Raw genomic sequence first — 18,781 nt, forward strand, 5'->3', positions numbered from 1 at the left:
TTTCTTTGTTTCAATGATTATGTAATTTTTGAGTGGATGGTTATTTTCACTTCCAGAACGAATACAAGGTACCTCTTGTCAGACAAGCTGTTTGGAATTTCTGCTTTGTCATCAGCTCAATTTCTAAAATAAACAAAAAGAAGAAAGTATCCCCTAAAATTTATATCCTGCCACAAGTTAATGGACACATCCCATTTATTCACGTGTGTATTGCCACAAACAACCGTAAGCTGAAGCCAATGCTTGGAGAGGCGTCACCTATATTTAATCTTACACACTGAGTAAGTATTTTGATAGCAATAAAATTACTCAGCACAGACAACTAAAGATCAATAAGACTCCATGGTGTCTAGATTTTGAATTAATAGTTTACAGTCTGGCTGACTTACAATTACTAACCAAAAGCCATGACATAGTCGGGAGTAAATATTTAATGGGATAATGAGGCCTCTCGTGTCCGTATTTTTATCCAATACTGTGCGCTGTGTTTGGCTGGATTGCAAGCTTTTTGCGGCCTCTTTCTACACAGGGGTGTTTCGGTACGCAGTGTGAACTCCTGACAGCTACGACAGTATCGACAGCGTCTACCGTTTATTTGTGAACAGGAAAGATTCGTCCTCGATTCTTGCACAGAGCCCCTTCCCCTGGAGCTCTTCTCCGAGCTTTAGATGGAGGCGTCCATAAAATAAGGGGCTAAACGTATGTTGGCACGGCGTTCACGATCCCCAGGACCGGATCCCAAACAGAAACGCTCGGTCCGTGAGGGATGGAGCCACCGCTCCCCCGGGCTGGGCCGGGCCGGGCCGCGCTCCCCCTCACACCCGGCCGCCACCGCTGGGCCCTTCCCCACCGCCCGGCCCACGCGTGGAGCCGGGGCTAGGCAGGGGACGACGAGCTGCCGCCGCCCGTCCCCGCCAGGGGGATTTTTTTCCTTTTTTTAACACGTTTCAGCTTTTGGGAGGAGGCTCACCGCGGGCAGAGCGGCGCGGCCACACTGAGGCCGACACTGTAACCCGAGGGGGGACGGAGGCCGCCGCCTGCCCTCGTCCCCCGGGGAGCTGCCTCCCCTCGCCGGCTGAGGGGCGGCCGCCGCCGCCTCCCCCCTCCCCGCCGGGCGGCGGCCGAGGGCCGCCTCCCTCCCCTCAGGGCGGGCACTGGGGCCGCAGCCGCCGCCTCTCTCCCTCCCTCCTTCCCTCCCGCCGGGGCTGGCGCGCAGGGCCCGGGGGCTGCCGGCGGATGAGCGCGGCCCGGCGGCGGCTGCGGATGTCCCGGGCGAAGGAGGTGGTGGCGTACTGCCTGCTCCTGGGGCTGTCCTTCCCCCTCCTGCTGCTGCTGCCGCTGCTCTGAGATGCGCCGGGCCACGGCTCGGCCCCGCCGCGGGGGAACGGGCGGGAGGAGCCGGCGGCAGCCCCGCTCCGCCGCCCGCCGTGCGGCCGCCGCCAGCCCGAGGGACTGAGGCCGCGGCGGCGGGGGACGATGAGGAGCTGCTCGGGCGGGCTCTGCAGCGGTGCCGCCCAGCCTGCGCGGGCGGGCGGGCTGCCTCTCCCCGCGGGGGGGCCCGGCCGCGGCCCCGGCCGCCCTCTGCCCCTGCGGGTGTGATGCCACCGCCGCGCTCGCCGCCTCCCCGCCCCGGCTGACGGGGACGCCCGGCAGAGCCGCCAGCGTCGCCGCTCCCCTTCCGCCTCCTTCCCCGGCCGGGCTTCGGCGCCTCGGGGCCGGCGGCGCCTCCGCCCCGGGGCGGCCCAGATGGGCCAGCGGCCGCGGGCGCTGCCACCGCAGCGCCCTCAGCGCGGGGCCGGCGGGCCGCGCCTCGCCGCCCTCCCAGCGCCAGCCCCAGCCCGTTCCCCAGCGCCGCGGAGCCGCCGCGGGGTCCCCGCCTCCGCGCCCGCCGGGCGCCGGCTGTAGCCGCCGGCAGCTGCCGGGCCGCGGCGCTCGCGGTGCCGCGAAGCCGCCGCTTGCGGGGCGGAGTGTGCTGCGTGTGTCCCCGGCGGGCCGCCGTGCGGGGAGGCGGGCCGGGGGCCGGCTGAGATGGGAGAGAGCATGTCCAAGAGGCTGAAGCTGCAGCTGGGCGGCGAGGCGGAGATGGAGGAGCGGGCTTTCGCCAACCCCTACCCCGACTACCAGCCCCACGCCGCCGGGGCGGCGGCCGCCCCCAGCGCGGCGGACGCCCAGCGGCACAAGGCGCCGCTCCCGCCGGAGGAAGAGTCCCTCCCCTTCGGCGCCGACGGGAAGGTGAGTGCCGGGCGGGCGCCGCGCCCCGGCCCCCCCGGGCCAGGCCTCACCCGCGGGGCGCTGCCTCCCTCCCCGCAGGGCCGCGGGCTCTGCCGCGGGGCGGCCTCCGGCGGGGCCCCGCAGCCCGGCCGCGGCCTCCGGTGGGGCGGCCTGTCCGTGCCGCTGCGGCGGAGGCGGGGCGGAGGCAGCGGCCCCCGGGGCCGCTGAGGCGAGAGGCGGGCGGGGTGAGCCGGGGGAAGGCGCGGGAGCCCGGCCCGGCCCCGCGGCGTGGTGTCGGCCCCGCGGCTGCCCGGGGGTGTTTATTTCCCCGCCTTGAATGCGAATGAACGCGGCGCCGGGCCCGGGGTAGCGCTGCCCGCGGTGCGGTTGCTGGGGGCGTTCTGCACAGCGCTCGGAAGTTGCCCGAGTTTCGAGGGGAAAGGATGAGGGCGCAGCTAGAAAGGACGAGTTTCCCCTCAGGTGACGGCAACACTCAGGCTTTAGGTGATGCCGGACTGTGCTCTCCAAGGCATGTGCTTGCTGTCGTACATACCGCGACGGGCACCGGACAGCCCCATCGGGCCAGCGGGAGGTCTGTCCGGTGGCGCTGGTCGCATGAGGTTTGCGATGTTCCTGCTCCGCTTCCCTCGACACCACACGCAGCTGGTTGGGGAGCTGTGTGCGTTTGAGGCTTTAAAGCACAGAAGTTGCTCTGGCCTGTTACCACACAAGCTGTCTTAAGCTGCGGAAGGAATACCAGAATTAAAAGGAATACCATATTAAAATGACCTGCTGTCATTTTAGCCCCTGAGCAGCCCCATCTTTCAATACTGTGCTGCTTTGTCATCTTTTGGATGAAAAGCACTGCCTGGTGACGATGCTAGAAGCACCAGTGTGCTGGGTGGGAAGCTAACTTTGCTAACTCACTCGCCTGCCCACTGGGGTGAATAACGGAGAGCCTGTAATCTCAGCCCTGTGTTTTTGTGCTTGTGGCAATAAGGAATTGCTTTGGCTTACTGATAGGGTGGGACGAGAACGGTGGCGCTGAGCGGTGGGAGAAGTGACTTCTTCCTGCACATCGTAAGAACGAGCGGCACAGCATCAGCTCACCGTCAGTCCGAGACCATGAAAGGTTTCACTGAGTTGTTGCAGCTGAGCTTTATGAAGTTGTGTGTGGCTCAGCAGCGTGCACAGAAGGGAATACTTTGGGGCATGGGTGTCTTACTGCTAATTGCAGCTGTCAAAAGCAGAACTTGGCACTTGAAAAGGGTTAAAAAGCAAGGGTAGATTTGAAAGTGAAATCTGCTTTGCTTTTACAAAAAGCCCTGATAGTATACTCAGGTGCTAGTAAACCAATTTTTTTTTCTTTGTGGAAGAGAACTGACTCCTTTGTTCTTTGTATCTGGTTCAGTATATAAAAAACATCCAAGTACGATGAGTTGAAGTATGGAGGCAGAGAGGAGATGGCAGAACAGCTATAGCTATATATTGTTAAACTGGTAAAAAACATACCAAGAAATTTCTTCTAAGGCTTTCTGTAGGCCAGCCAGCCTTATGTACCTGCTTTAGATCCCACACTTCATCTTTTTAAAGAGAATAAAAGCCTTCATTTACTGCTGATGTAGGTTGACTACTAAAATATTATTTTAGATAATATTAGCTGTATTGCAACTGATTTAATTCCTGGATGAATCCAAATACAGAGACATTGTTGTGTGGCAGAGCTGAAATGAGTTAGTCAAGAATTTCTAGTCCTGTATTCACATTAGGAATGTCTGTTCTGCTCTGCTGTAGATGATTATGCTGTTTTACAGTGTTTTTTTCCCTGCATCAGTGGTGGATGACATTCCTTGTTACAGTGTGGCAGTTGGCAGCTATTTTGCGGCTTTGTTCAGAAAATATCTTTGAGATGTGAGTATTTGATAAAAGGTGGTGTCTGAGCCTTGTTATGTTGGAAAGTATGAAGCCCCTCTGGAAAGCAATCATCTTCTGTACCGCCTTAAAGCGATGTAACTACAGCAACTTTCAGTGATCTTTGAATTTTTTTAACTCTGTGCATTTTATAGGAGAAGGCAGCTGTGAGTGTACATTTTCTTTTGTTTCTGCATCTGCAAAATCTGAGGAACTGTCCTACATATTTTTGAGCTAGAACATAGCTATGAGTATATTTATGTATTTATATGCAGCATTTGCATATTGTCAATCCTAGTACAATGCTGACTTTTATGAGACTTCATGACTACTATTCTGGGGTGCTTTTGTTGTTGTTTGTGGTTTGGATGTTTTTTTTTTATTTTATTTTACATGCTTCAATCCAGTCAGAGAAATGTCTTTGCCTGCCTAAAGCCCTGGTGACGACAAAAGGAGTTTACATAGGTTAGGAAGTCTGTTCTGTAAACCACTGTACACAGTAGCACGAGTTTCCTAAAAATGAGAGCACCTTTCAGAAGCCCTCAGTGCAGTGCATTATTTCTTCCTCCCATCTGCTGCTGCGTGGAACAGTGAGCAGAGTGACTCATGTAATGACAGCTAGAGGTATGCGGGGCTCTGCCGTTGTCATGGAAGGCGATGCATTATTAATCCCTCCATTTGATTTCATAAGCTGCTAGGATTGCCATCTAAAATTCTTCCGGCTGATAAAAGGACAAGAAGCTCTTCAAGTCATTGTCCGAAATGTGAGACAGTTGCGTTGAAGTGCTGCACATGGAAGAGTGTGTTTGTATGTGTTCAGGGAGCTAGAAGGTATGGGGGCAGGAGAAGAGAAAAACATAAGTTTGGGGCTGCTGATTTGCCTTCTCAAAAATAGTCGCAGTGAACACTGCAGTTGTCTAGGTGGGCTCTGCTCATGTAGTTGAAATTCACCTTTTCTTGACTATATTTCTTCACTGTGAAAGTGTCGTGGACTTGAATTGCTTCTGTAACTTGTCTGAGAAAGCTGAAGGTAATAATTCATCAGACATCATTAATTCTAGATTAATAAGAAACATCATTTTAAATTTACATTTAAATGTAAGCCTTTGTTTAAAAAAATGACAACCTGTAGCCCTTTTCCTTTTGATGTGGATCCCACAGTGATACCTTAGCCTAAGGAAGTACCTACAGATGTTATCTCAAAGTGTTCCATATGTTTTCAGAATGGAAATGTAAATGGTCAGGGAGGCAGAGAAATGAATAGGCAGCTATAGACTAAGAACATATTCCCTAGTTCATGGGAAAATCAGTTTTTCTGTTAAGTTTCACTGAATTTTTAATTCACTGTAATTGTTTATTGTGGAAGGTGTTAATATTTGAAAAGAAGATGTTCTTCTGATAGTTTCCCATGAATTGTATAGGCAACTCTAGTTATAAACTCATCTATTCTTAAATGTGGCGGTATCAGGCTATGGGCCTGTGCAGTTGGGAACCGACAACTAACTGTCTGGGAAGGGGAAGGGTGAGGAGAGCTTGCTGGGAAGGGGTGGTGATGCCTTGCTCAAGGACCCAGCTCTGTGGGTGACCCACCAGTACCAACCCAGATTGCCACCGTCCTCAGAGCCACTGCTGTGGCTGCTATCTGTAGCAAAGCTGGATGTGATTTAGGAGCCACCTTCACACCATCTATGGGCCAGTGACTTGGGAACTAAAGGCTGGTTGATAATACCTGCTCATCCAGGGGAAAGTGGAAGCAACCCCATGCCTAGGCAACCTGATGTGGATTTTGTGTGTGTGCAAGAAAAGCATCCTTGGCATCAAGATATTAACAAATCTCAGCCCTCAATTTAAGGTTGTCCAGATTTGTAGTGGAATCACAGGGTAGTCTTTTGACAGCACCAAAATTGGATTCAAACTTTATGGATAGGTCACTAGGATGCCCAAACAGTAACTTCTTTTTCAAGCCAATTCTTTCTTGATAAGTTTCTTCTGACTTGGCATAATGTTTTAAGAGTATTAGGAAAAGGTAGTGTGTTCCGGCAATACTCAATGTACTTAATTAGGCTTTGTAGGGGGCTTCTTATAGGGAACCTGTTTTAAAGCAAATGATGCTTATTGGCAAAGATTATCACTTAATGGGCATACAGAATAATTACTTAGATTATCTGTGGGATGATGTAGCAGTTTGGTTTCCTGGTGCTTTCTAAATCTCCCGATAATTCCTTTATGTGGCCTTCCATTCTTTCTCCTCCTTCAAAATAAATTTAAAAAACCCATATATAACATTTTTTTGTCATTGCCTCACTCTTCATTCCCCTCCCTGCAGTATTTTTTTATATTTGTCGGGTTGTCTCACTGGTCATTTTAATTGTCTCACTGAGAGCAGCAAGTTCTCTCTGTTCTGGGACTGATTCTGCAACCACTTAGACCAGTGGGAATCATACCACTCATTGCACTGGAGGCAAAATTGAACCCCCAGAGCCACTACATATTTTTTCCCACTTTTTCTTCTGGAGATGTGGGATGGTGTAGCTGCGTTTCTTGAGATTTTTTGGCTGTTTGTGGCACCCCATCTCAGGGGCGTGCTATTTTAATAGAGGATTCTGAGTACTGCAAATCATGTTTCTGTTGAAGGAAAGTTTGGTTTGCTTTTTATGAGTCTTAGCCAAAATTGGGTCTGAGAATCCGTTTCTTATACTTTATTGTCCATTACTAACTCACAGCAGTTGGTGTACCCAGCCTGAAAGGAAGAATTGCTTCCTACAGCCACATCAGCATCAAATGCCACTTAGCACTTTTCTGATGCTTTTGTATTGAAAGCCTCTCCTTTTGTTCGGACAACACTTTAACCACATGGTTAAGCCTGTTTGGTTTTAGTCAACCAGTTCTGAATGAAGATTTTTTTTTTTTTTTACTCAAAACCCAAGTTCTGATTAAATTCTCTCTCATCCACGCACTCTTCGCCAGTTTCTAGTTTCATCTTGCAGACCTGTGTGTTAGCGAGTTGTCACTCTGACTAGTTGTGTGGGCAAGTGCAGTAACAGGTACTCATTTTCTGGTGAAAGTAAATTATATAGGAGTCTAACTGCACAACACTGATATGCTGTTAAGTTCAATATGTGTCAGAATAATTTAGAAAGTATTGGTAGAGTTTTAGCTTTTTTTACAACTTCTGAACTGCCTCAAAATGCCCCAGCTGGGGTGAAGACGTCTGTGTAGTGAGTGACTTTAAATCATGCTCACAACAGACTTCTATTTTCTTAGTTTTCAAGAAGTGGCATGCTGGTGTTAGGTTACCAGGAGGACCAGTGATTTTCAGCATTGCTCTTTTGCTTTATCAGCCTTCCTTTCCCAAAATACAGGATGATGTTCCTTGGAGTCTATTAATCATGTATATTTTTGTTACCAATAATTTGAAGCTTTTTGATGACTCTTTATGATGATCTAAATCTTTAGGCTTTGTTTTTTTTGCAGCCTAATTACCAGTGAGACAAATAGCTTCGTTTACACACAAATGCATTAGAGGCAGTCTCATTATTTCTTACATGCTTCAAACAATTCTTTCTGTAACTTGAATAGATTGCCTTTTAATTATGTTTTTCACGACCTCATCTCCTCTGACTTAGGGTGATGCCTGCATTTAAAGCCTATTCTTAAATTGGCATTTGTAGCAGTGTAGTAGTTTGCCTACAGCTATTGATTTTTCTCTTTCCCTCCAGTCTCCTTTTTTTTTTTTTTTCTTTTTTTCCCCACTATCACATGTACAACATTAGGTGCCAGATCACTGAAAACCAGTGCAATGTGTTCTACAGACAGCAGTGTTTCAAATCATTTATTAAGTATGTGGTTTTGCAGAACTGGCATTCGTTTCTGGAAGGACATAACTGAGTAGTAGCAGAGAAGTGTTTAACTGTTCCAGAGGCTGGGGGATGAGTTTTCTTAGTATCTGGTATTTTCAAAGAAGAAAAAAAAGCTGTTCTTGGAGCTGTAACAGACTTTTGATTTTGATAAAAACAAAGTAAAACTTGTTTTTCTGTGGAAAATGGCATGTCGCTTTCCAGCTGACCTTGCTAGATTCTGCATGTGGGATCCTACTGCCTTTCCTTCTGGTCTGCTCTTGCAGGAGCTCTGTGGAGATGAGCATGAGACCTCATCCTGCTTCAATATATCCATGCTCCAACGCATGAGTGTGAAACCTGGCTCCCTTACAGTCAGTGGCAAAGTTCCCAATGATTTCAGTATGGCCAGGATTTCTCGTTTCAGTAGAGCTGTGAGTCGGCCCCCACCTTGTTCTCCCTTACCAGCGTCTGTCATGTCCCTCATGGAGTCTTCTATGCAAGTCTGGTTTTTAAGTGAGTCCTTGCTGCGGTGCCAACTTGAGCTGTATTTTCTTCTCTGCAAAACACGCTTTGGCCAAAAGAAAACCCAGTGCTGTGTTAGGTCTCCTATTCTGCACATCACCAACAATGAAGTTGCGTTTCTCTGAAATATCTCTTCTTAACCTGATTCGAACTGAGATGAGATGAAATAAAAGTGTAACACAGAATGATCTCGGTTGGAAAAGACCTTGAAGATCACCTAGTCCAACCATGAACCTCACACTGACCGTTCTCAACTCCACCAGATCCCTCAGCGCTGGGTCAACCCGACTCTTCAACCCCTCCAGGGATGGGGACTCCACCCCTGCCCTGGGCAGCCCATTCCAACGCCCAACAACCCCTGCTGCAAAGAAATACTTCCTAACAGCCTGTCTAAACCTGCCCTGGTGCAACTTGAGGTGCCAGGGGAATGCACAGTATAATGCAAACTTGTAGTTAGCACTGTGCATTTAGGCCATCTCCATGCTGCTTCTGCAGAATCAATAGCTTCCTTCTTCAGTCTGGTTTTGCACATAGCATCAGTTCCCCAGAAGCTGGTGAAGTAAAAACAAGATCAATAGCAAAACAGGGTTAATAGCAAGACAGTTGTTTTGATGGTAGCAAGAAAGACTGGTGGGTTGGAAACGTGTCAAGAAGCTGAGCTCAGGTCTCCATTGTCCTGCCAAGTTACTTGGCATAGGTGTGTCATGATGCAAATAAATACTGAGAGGTGTTTTTGAAAAACACCTCAGTATCTAAATGTCTTTGATAAAGGCAAATAAGATAACTCACTGTGTGTCTGTCAAACCAGAGTATTACTTCTAACCACAAAAGGAGTACTATGAGGCCTCATGGATGCATTGTCAGACTTATGTAAGCACTATGATACCTGGTCCAAATATGCATGCAAGACTTTTAAGTTACAGGCTTCTCTTACCTACCAGAAATCACGATATAAAACACATACATAGCAGCTGCTTCATTTGCTCTTGGTGCTGGTTTGTTTTAAAGCCATGGCTGTAAAGCTGGATATGGCTGTAATGCCGAGGTAGGTCAGTAAGAATCAGTACGTTACTGTAATATCAGCTGCAAGTGAAATGTGTGTTTCTTTTAGGAAAGTGTTATTTGCATCATGGTGTATTTTTTGTAATATATGTGTGTAGTTTTAGAGCTGGGTTTACATAAGAAAATGATTTAAAGTCTTTTTAGGAACCCTAGAAATGAAAGAAGATAGGGGATGCACATGTTGCTGACAAGGACAGCATAATTTGGATACCATGTCATTAGTGCCAGAGGGGAGTGATTATTTTATATATATATGCTTACATTCTACATTTTTGTTGGCTTTAAAAGGCTTTGGATTGGGATGTAGCTTTGCATACTGCCTCACTGCAATGGAAAAAGTGATATGGTTTAAATAAATCAGGAAGTAATTTGTGAAACCAACATATTTGTATTTTTCTGCACTACTTTTGTTTCATGGTGATAATGAGCCTTTCTTACTACCATAATATTGCGTGGGGTTCTGTTGGGTATAATGGGGAATGACCTTTCGTTTTCTCTGTTTTGCTGATGTAAAACTTGAGCAGTGTTTAGGGTGGTAGTGGTTGTTCTTCCTGCAGCAGCAGAGGAGTAACGCAGCACTTGAATTCCTGGAGAGAGCCTTTTCTAGTTCAAGGTATTCTTCAGCTCCTGTTATCAGCCAGGCTGTTGTGAACCAGGAGTAAATGCAATACTGGATATCAGAGGTCAGGCCTCTCATTTTTTGTTTGTCCCTACAGGAATAACAAGAGTTACCTGCAGAAAAGGCTGAATGCCAGCTGGAATCATCCTCGTGAAATGAATATGCTTCTCATGAAAATCAATCTGTACTCAACACGAATTAGCGTGGTTTATGCTCAGCTGTAATGCTGCCATAAGATTCATTGAAGGAGGTTTATAAATCTTCTAAAGCCACCTTTCAACATTCATTTCTTTATGTAATTAATTTATTCTAGTGCATGTAAGCATCTTTTATAAGCTTATAGTAGAATCTTATCAAATTAACAGTGACAGTGCTCGGTTGTTAAAGCTTCAGAGCAACCAAAAAAAAACCAAGAGTAGTGGTGGAGGAGTAGGTAGCTGGGGAAAATTGTTGCCACTCATGCTGGCATAAATTTGGGAGTAGCTTTTTTTGGGGCTGATAGATATTAATAATAATAATAATAATAATAATAATAATAATAATAATTGTTATTATTATTTTAAAATGCTTTCATCTGTGCTTTTCCAAACACTGAAACAAGAGAAATAAGATGCAATTCCCATTTTAGAGAGAGGGATATGCCAACCTGAGCTAAATTATTTGTATGGGACCAAGGTTTCAAAGCAGAACCCAGGTGTCCTGATGTCCTGGTCCTCCCCTCCCGCCTCTAAGTAATTTGATCTGGTGTGTGATAAAAAATATCCTGATTTGGTAACAGCAGGTGTATTGTCAGAACAAAGAGATAAACATCCTGCTTGTGATGTGCAGTAGGTAAATAAACGGGGAGCCTGAAAGCTTAGGTCACTCTTGTCAGATAAGCCAAGTGCTGTGCCTGAATCATCGGTGTGGATATCCTCACGCTGTTTGACCATATGCCTTAGCACTGGCATAGCTGTCTTTTGAAAGGGAAGTCCTGCCCTTGGGAAAGGTTTTGCTTTGTGTTGAGACTTCACTGGACTAGTCAAAATGGTGGGGGGGATGTTGTATGTGTATGGTACAGTTTCCTAACAAAAAGATGCTTAATGCCGTATTAAGGCCAAATAGACATCAGATGCTTACTGTGTGTGGTTGCTATTTCTAGAGTTTACTGGAGAAGGTTAAGGGGGCTGTAGCTCCTTCCCAGAGTGGTATGTGTGAGTGCAATGTGAGATACAAAAGCACAATTTCCTCTCCTTTCCTACCTCACCATCATAAAATGGATTTGAACCGTTGACCCTGGGGATTTCTGGTATGCCAGAGGACTCGTGTAATTCCTGTTATCTTTTTGATTTCTGAATCTGTTGAATGGATGTTTGAATTCACTGATCTTTATGTGAAGTTCTGCTCCGAACAAGAGTACAAAGTGTGGTGTATTTTGAGTAATTAGTTGCATGGTGGCATCCAGGACCCATCATTGATCTGAACCCTTCCCTTTTGGAATGTGTCATAATCAGACAAGAATTTAACTTCCTCACGAGCTAATTTCTCCTTTTCCAGTTAAAAAAAAAAAAAAAAAATCATAAATACAGATATGTTTAACATCAAACTAAGCCTTCACTGATCTGATTTATTCCAGCTGCTATCTGGGAGCAGGCTGGGGAAGCAAGAGGTGGAAGGAGATCAAGTACTGTTCAGAAAACAGTAGCTTATTGTCAGTGTAAGCTGACAAGTTGCCAAATTGTGTTGTGCTGGTTTTCTGATGACACTACATTGTGGATCTTGATTTGGGAGGTGGAGAAACTCTTCTGACTTCTATGTTCCTAGAAGGTTTCTCTTCTGGCTACTCCTGGATAACTAAGATAGGGGTGTCAAGTGATGTATGCCTGGGGCTTCCAGTAGATGATGGAAAACATATTCAGGAAATACTTTTGGGTGGCACGAGGTTTGTATACATCACTGTTTTGTCAGGATGATGTGATTATCTGATAATGAGAAAGCTTTTCCTATAGCCCAGGAAGGGAAGAGTTTTTACGTTTCTTCTTCTTTAGTTCTGCAGTAGATAAATTGTGCTATAAGTCAATCTGGCCATGAAGTTCTATTTAAATATATAATATAGTTTTAAATAAATGTGTTAATAGGAAAAGCTGATTAATTAAGTGATGCTGTTTAATTAAAAAAAAGAAAAAAAATATTTTTGGTTGTTGTTCCTGATGCTCCCACTCAAATGTGAAGTAGTCCTGTGAAGGGACTTCATGAATACTCTATGGGTGGAAGTTAATAGGGCAATAAGTTCTAGTTAATTGACTGTTTCCTCTTTCCATAGGCTTAAGTGAGTAATCAGTGATGTATCTTCCCATACAGTGTCTTAATGAGAGAGAAATGTTGGCAAGAGTGAAGTATCCTCTGTTACATTTTATATATAGGGTCTATGTAAACTTTTCTTTGTCAAAAGTAAAAGCAAGCAATGTGTAAAATCAAAGATTTGTTTCTTCACCTTCATGCATGAACTGAAACTACTGAGCTACTTTTACTCATCCTCTCTGGCTCTTTTAAGTAGTTGTTCTTTTAATATGTTGCTGCATGTAACAACTTCCTCTCATGATAAAGCATGTCAGTCCTAATACTGTTTTGGGGAGAGGAGAGAGCAAGAAGCAGGAGGAAGGGCATATAGGCAACCTCCATGTGGTGATCACAAACTGGGACATCAAAAAAAGTCTTGGATTTAAGAAGAAAATGTGAATGCATCCTTGATGATGTGATTAAGCACATCATTAAAGATGGCTTGTCTTTGACTTGATTGTCTCAAATATAAGCATTTATTTTCCTTTAGCTATTTCCTGCTCTACAAATATGAGCATGTATTTTCCTTTAGCTATTTCGCACTCCACAGTGCCAGGAAGGATGTGCAGGGACCTTGTGATGAGAGCAAGCGGCTATAACATGGGGCTAGTAGGTTCACTCTGCTGTGTTTGTCCATAATGTGGTCTTGCTACCAGGACCCTGAGTAGAGTGAGTGGAGTACTCACCCATGGAGTGGCAGTGGGTAGTTGTTTTCTGTTTGCTTCTGTTCACCTTCTACTCAGCTCAGAGAAGGTTTGCTTACAGTATTAAGAGCCTAAAAGGCAGCATATAATTACATACTGTCAGTGTCCATAGCTACTCCTCATGTGGCTTGAAAGCCTCCCCAGATAATTTTTTGTCTAATGTAGATAGTAGTAACTTACTCTGATATGTAATCAGAATGCATTACATGGGACACACTTAAGGTGAACCAGCGTGACACTGCTGATTGCTGCATGTAGTATTTATTCCCTGGTTATTTTTTGTTTGGTGTTTTTGTTCTTGTTGCTCTTCTGGGTTTTTTTTCCCAAATGAGAAAGTGGAGCAGACAGTTTGCGTTCTTGGGTTTTTCCTTTTTCTGACTCACTTCCTTTCTCCTGTCTCCTGTTTTCAGGTCAGTGCTCGGTTCTCAAAACGGATCCAGGCAAAAATCAAGGACCTTCTGCAACAAATGGAGGAAGGGCTGAAGACAGCAGATCCACATGATTGCTCTGCCTATACTGGTTGGACTGGTGAGAAAGCTAGAATTTGAGTGGTTTTTGTCAAATAGTGTAATTGGGTTTAGTCACAGGAGGAGCTTCTGATATTCTCATAGGAGCAGCAGAAATACTCCGATATGGGTGTTTGTATGAGGTGGTTTCTTTTGACTCTGGACTCTTGGTCTCTGCTGTCTGGAATGACTTCCATTGACTTCAGCAGACAAAGTTACAGAGAGATAATTGGCTTTTGTATATGGATATCTCTGTCTTGCAAAAGGAGTGAATTTTCTCCTTCTGCTTTTTCAGCTACCTCTTGCTTCTTTAAGGTTTTCTTAAAATGAGTTGTTTTCACCTTTTTCTGTTTGACTGACGTATTAGTTAGCAGTTGTCTGATGGTAACAACATCTTCTAATCCCTGGGGGGGAGGTAGGCTGGTGAGAGGTGTTCTGTGCCCAGGAGGATTGGAGCCTTAAAATCTGGAATATGGATAGTTTGACTGTGCTTGTTCTGTCTGCACACAAATGGTAAAATGAGCATCTGAGGAGGGAGGAGTATGGAGGTGGGGTTGCAAGGTTGTGAAGTTCATGAAGATAAACAGGCATGTGCAAGCTCTGGTTATTGCTAGGCACAGTTGTTCATTTAGCATCACATCACTGATGCTGTCCAGATGTGAATGAGCCTTTCTCATCCTTTAGGCAGAGCCTGCAGTTGTCAAGTCTGATGCGGCTACTGCTCTTCAAGCTGCCAAAATGCTTTTCCATCTAGACCTCTTAAGTGTCAGTTTGCTATTACAATGGCATGTTCTATTCCTGCTCTGTCTAGCTCACGCTTACGCTCTAGCACAACATGTTTGAAATGTGCCCTGAGAAGATTGGTTCTTTTATCTTTGTGTGGTGAGGGGGAGCAGCTTGGAAAAACTCTCCAGGTTTTGTCCATGCTGAGGTTTAATTATGGCAGTGAAAGGGTAAAATTTCTTTGATTTCTTCTTGATGTTTCAGTACAGATGGTGCTGTGGGTGGATGGGTGGGGAAGTTTTAGACAACTCAGACTTAAATGGTAGATGGGTTTCAAGGTCTGAAGTGAGTGGCTGCTAAGTGAGTGCAGAAGATCTCCAGAGGTGGGGGGAGAGCTGCATTCTGACACTATGACTGACAACTGAAGTTACAGCTGATAAACCAGAGCTTGCTTAAAATGAGTCATAAGCTAAAAGTAACACAGCCATCATTAGCTGAAATGAGAAGATACGTGAACAAGTAACTGTCTAATGAGAGTGGGGTTTTTCCGTTCTGTAGAAGGATTGCCAACTGTGTCTATTCCAAGTTGTAAACTTTGTTCAAGGTTCCTATGGAAATGACCTTGAATAAAAATATTTAAATGATCTGGCTTTTAAAATAGTGCAGATACTTGCTCCTTGCAGCATTTTGCTAGTGTGCAAATCAGAAGGTAAAAGCAATGCTGAAAACAACTGCCCTGCTTGTTTTGTATCAGGTCTAGACAAATCTTACTGGCATCTTAAAAATCTTGGAGCATGTACTGTTGGCACGTAACAGTCACAGGACCCATGTTAGAGTCCATCTCGCTTATACAAGTATTCTTTGTATGTGCCAGACATCTTGAAGCAGCCATTTTAAGGGTATGGCACAAGAAAGGACTGAATGAACTGGGCCTTATGGCTCCTTTTTTGATCATCCTTTGATCAAGCCCAGATATCTACACATTTCTTGCAAAATAAAAAAGGGTTAGAGAAATCCCAGTAATCCCACAAGTTCCCATGCCACTGAATTGGGCTCTGCAGCTCTCTTCTTGGACAACCAAGCTCTGCAGCTCTCTTCTTGGACTCGACTAGAAAGGCCTGTTCAAAGCCAGTCCGAAGAACATCTGAGGATGTACTAGCACTCTTGTGGTGCTGTTCTGGTACTCCTCAGGTGGCCTCTCTATGGAGCTAAGTGGGCCTTGTGTGTACTTGGCTTTAGCTGGGGCTCAGGAGGCTGCCCTCCCTGTTCAGAAATGAGTTTGATTTGCAGTACCATCTGGAGGTGAATGTTTTGCTTCTGCACAGGTATGCTTGCGACTGGCCAATAAACATCCACTTACATGTTTCACTTTCTTCAGTCTACATTGTTGCTATTTTTAAGGTTTGGTTTGGGGTTTTTTAAATGTAAAACTACCTGATGAGTTTAATGGAGTGAAGCTTTATATTGCCTTCCAGTGTTCTCTGAGGACATGTTTGCTTTCTGGCTTTTACAAACCAGATTAATTTGTCAAAGCTCATAATCTTGTTGTGAAATACATTTAAGGGTTATAAAGAACTTGGCAGGCTGAATCCAAAAATTCATTAAAAGATCCTTTTACAAATCAAATGGAAAATAAGTCACTTCTTGCATAAAATAGATGAGTATTGTACAGCCAATGTACTTGGCCATATACATGCTTGTTAGCCCAAGCTTTTGAATCTTCAATGATTTCTTCACCGAGCTGTGGTGCCTGTGTTATGAATTTTCTTCGTTCTCTGCAAATTGTGAGTCTACCGTTGGGCTTCAGCGTGATTTTTTAAAATTTATTTTGATTTTTGTCACAATCCAAATTGAAATGTAATCAAAATAGATGGTCTGATGCCATTGCATAGGCTAGGGCCTTTGAATGACATGTTTTAATTGCCCAAATACCCATTTGCATTTGAGTTACTGGTTCAGAGGCTCTAAAGAGGGTAGTATGTTATACTTAAAGGGAAAAATAAGTGAAACTCTCTCTTTCGTGTGGTTGTTCCAGGTATTGCCCTTTTATATCTGCAACTGTACCGCGTCACAAAAAACCAGAGCCATTTGCAGCGATCTCTTGATTATGTGAAGAGAATCCTTCGCAATCTGAATGGCAGAAGAGTTACTTTCCTCTGTGGTGATGCTGGGCCACTGGCAGTAGGTGCAGTGGTTTATCACAAGCTGAAAAATGACAGTGAATCTAAGGAATGTGTTGCCAAGTAAGTGGTTGATGGTGGAAAAAGTCATGCCTTTCATTTGTAGAGAGCACTGGTTTAGTAACATTATCAAGTGGAGTTTTGGAGGACAGGATTAAAAAGGTGGAGACACTTTCTCCCCTGATACATTTTCAGTAGAGGAATACAAAATAGCCTTTATCTTTATTAAAGCTGGCTTACACTTGATCTGTATTTAGTGGGTTATCTTGAGTGCTCTATAGCTGCAAAGACAGGATGTCCTGGGCATATCTGTAGTGCATGCACGTTTTGATTTTGTCACATTGAAGTGACATTTAACAAAAGCCGCACACTTGTCATCGGCAATATGTAGTGCTTGTGCAGTATGTGATGGTTCCTGTAAAGAGTGGGTCTTAATTGTAGTTTCATTACAAAACATGTACACTACAGGGATCTGGAAACATCCAGACAGAAACATGGTACATTGGATTGATCTGTAACAAAGAATTAATAAAAGAAAGATGAGGTATTTGCTGAACCATCATAGGCAAGGGCTTTAATTAGGTCAGAGCATATGAAGGGTAGCCTGAAAATATTCCAGCCCCTTTCCAAAGTAATCTAAAGGTAACAAATGTCTTGAGAAATCCCATCTGGATGTAGAGTTTTCTTGTCCCTTTGCTGGTATGGAGCCGATTGCTGTCCCAGTGAGGGCTGGAAGCACTGGAGCCCTGTGGGGTTCACATTCGGCATCAGCAATTCACCTGCTAGCAGTCCAGCAGCATACCTTAGCCTGCCAGAATTTGCAGACTAGCCTTATTCCTTTCTGCTTTATATTTGGGAATATAATTGGTCTCGTTCTAATCTAGAATCCTGGTTTGATTAATCTTTGCTGCTGTTCTTGAATGAATATTTTAGTTTTGAAATGGGTGGTAGGTTTGGGGGGTTTTTTGCCTTTAGCCCATGACTTGGGCATGTCATTTTGGATGCAGCTAGGACATTGGTGGTGCTTGTAAGGCATGAAGCATGAGTATATCAAAATAAGATTAGCAATAAGTCTTTTAGTCTCGCCTCTCCTTGCAAGGTAATTTCTAGGAGGAGGACTGAAGAGGAGGTTAGTTTGACTATTTGTTTCTTTTCTTCCTATTTTGTTTACAAAGTATTCATGTTACCAGCTGAGTAGTAAGTTACAGATGTCAAAATGTAGTCTATGATTGCACTTTTAACTTTTTACCTTGTAGCTGTCCAGCTGTACAATTTGAATAATAAAACTTCAGTGGACAGTTTAAAAGAAAATAATTTAATTCTAAGGCCAAAGCATAGTTCCAAGAAAGGAATGGTAATATAAAACTTGGTTTTGTGGGTGACTTTTCCCTGGTATTAAGCAGTGACAGCATAAACAAGCCATTGGGGTCAGTGGTTTTGCTCCAGCATGATATTAATGCTAACATTTCTGTCAAGTAATTGCGGCTGGGGGGATCTGGAAATTGAATTTCATCTTAATCCAGATGGTCTTTCCCCCTCTCCCAATTAAAAATGTCATAATCTCCACAATTTCATCTAATTGCCAATTTAATCACAAAAGATAGGAAGAGACAGGGAGGGAGTGGGCAGCAAAACAGATCTTTGCTCCACCTCGGTGCTGATGCAGGCTGGTCGAGTAATAGCAGGAAGTCTCTTTGGAGCAAATGAGAGTTGCAATGGCCAACCCAAGGTGGTTTTTTAACTGATAAAGGCAACGTGCACATAATAGCAGTCTGCTTTTCAAAATCGAGCTGCTAAACATTTTAGACAACATGTTGTCCAGGGAGGGGGAGTGCTGAACGGTGGTACTGGGTTTTGGTTTTTCCCTCTTACACATCTACAATTAAGGGTCCTCATTTAGGTGGAATTCCCAGAGGCTCCAGGAGTTTTCCCTGTTTGTTGGAGTAGCTTTCCAGCCTCCTCCAACCCCGACCCTGCACTCATACAACATCTCTTTCTATCTGCACAAAAACCTGATAGTTGCACTAATACTCACCTGGCTCTGACTCAGAGTTGCCTGTCTGTGAGGGGTGGCAGGCACAGAGCTCCTGTGAGTAAACCTGGCAGCCGGCTGAACTGGGGATGGCTGAAGGGAAGCGGTGGGGCTTCAGCACTCCTTCTGCTTCTGGTTTGATTGATGGCTTGC

At 45.1% G+C, this 18,781-nt stretch overlaps 1 protein-coding gene across 1 annotated transcript in view; it reads left to right on the forward strand.

Annotated features, from left to right (window-relative positions):
* The first annotated feature begins 1,186 nt into the window (after positions 1–1,186).
* LANCL2 (LanC like glutathione S-transferase 2) overlaps positions 1,187–18,781 on the forward strand; it is a 33,426-nt gene continuing 15,831 nt past the window's right edge. Inside the window, exons 1-3 of the mRNA XM_074900891.1 lie at positions 1,187–2,232; positions 13,598–13,715; positions 16,452–16,659. Of these exons, the coding sequence (XP_074756992.1) occupies positions 2,029–2,232; positions 13,598–13,715; positions 16,452–16,659 (530 nt within the window). The 5' untranslated portion in view covers positions 1,187–2,028. The remainder of the gene's footprint in view (positions 2,233–13,597; positions 13,716–16,451; positions 16,660–18,781) is intronic.

Source organism: Athene noctua, chromosome 2 (assembly GCF_965140245.1).
Source record: "Athene noctua chromosome 2, bAthNoc1.hap1.1, whole genome shotgun sequence".
NCBI lineage: Eukaryota > Metazoa > Chordata > Aves > Strigiformes > Strigidae > Athene > Athene noctua.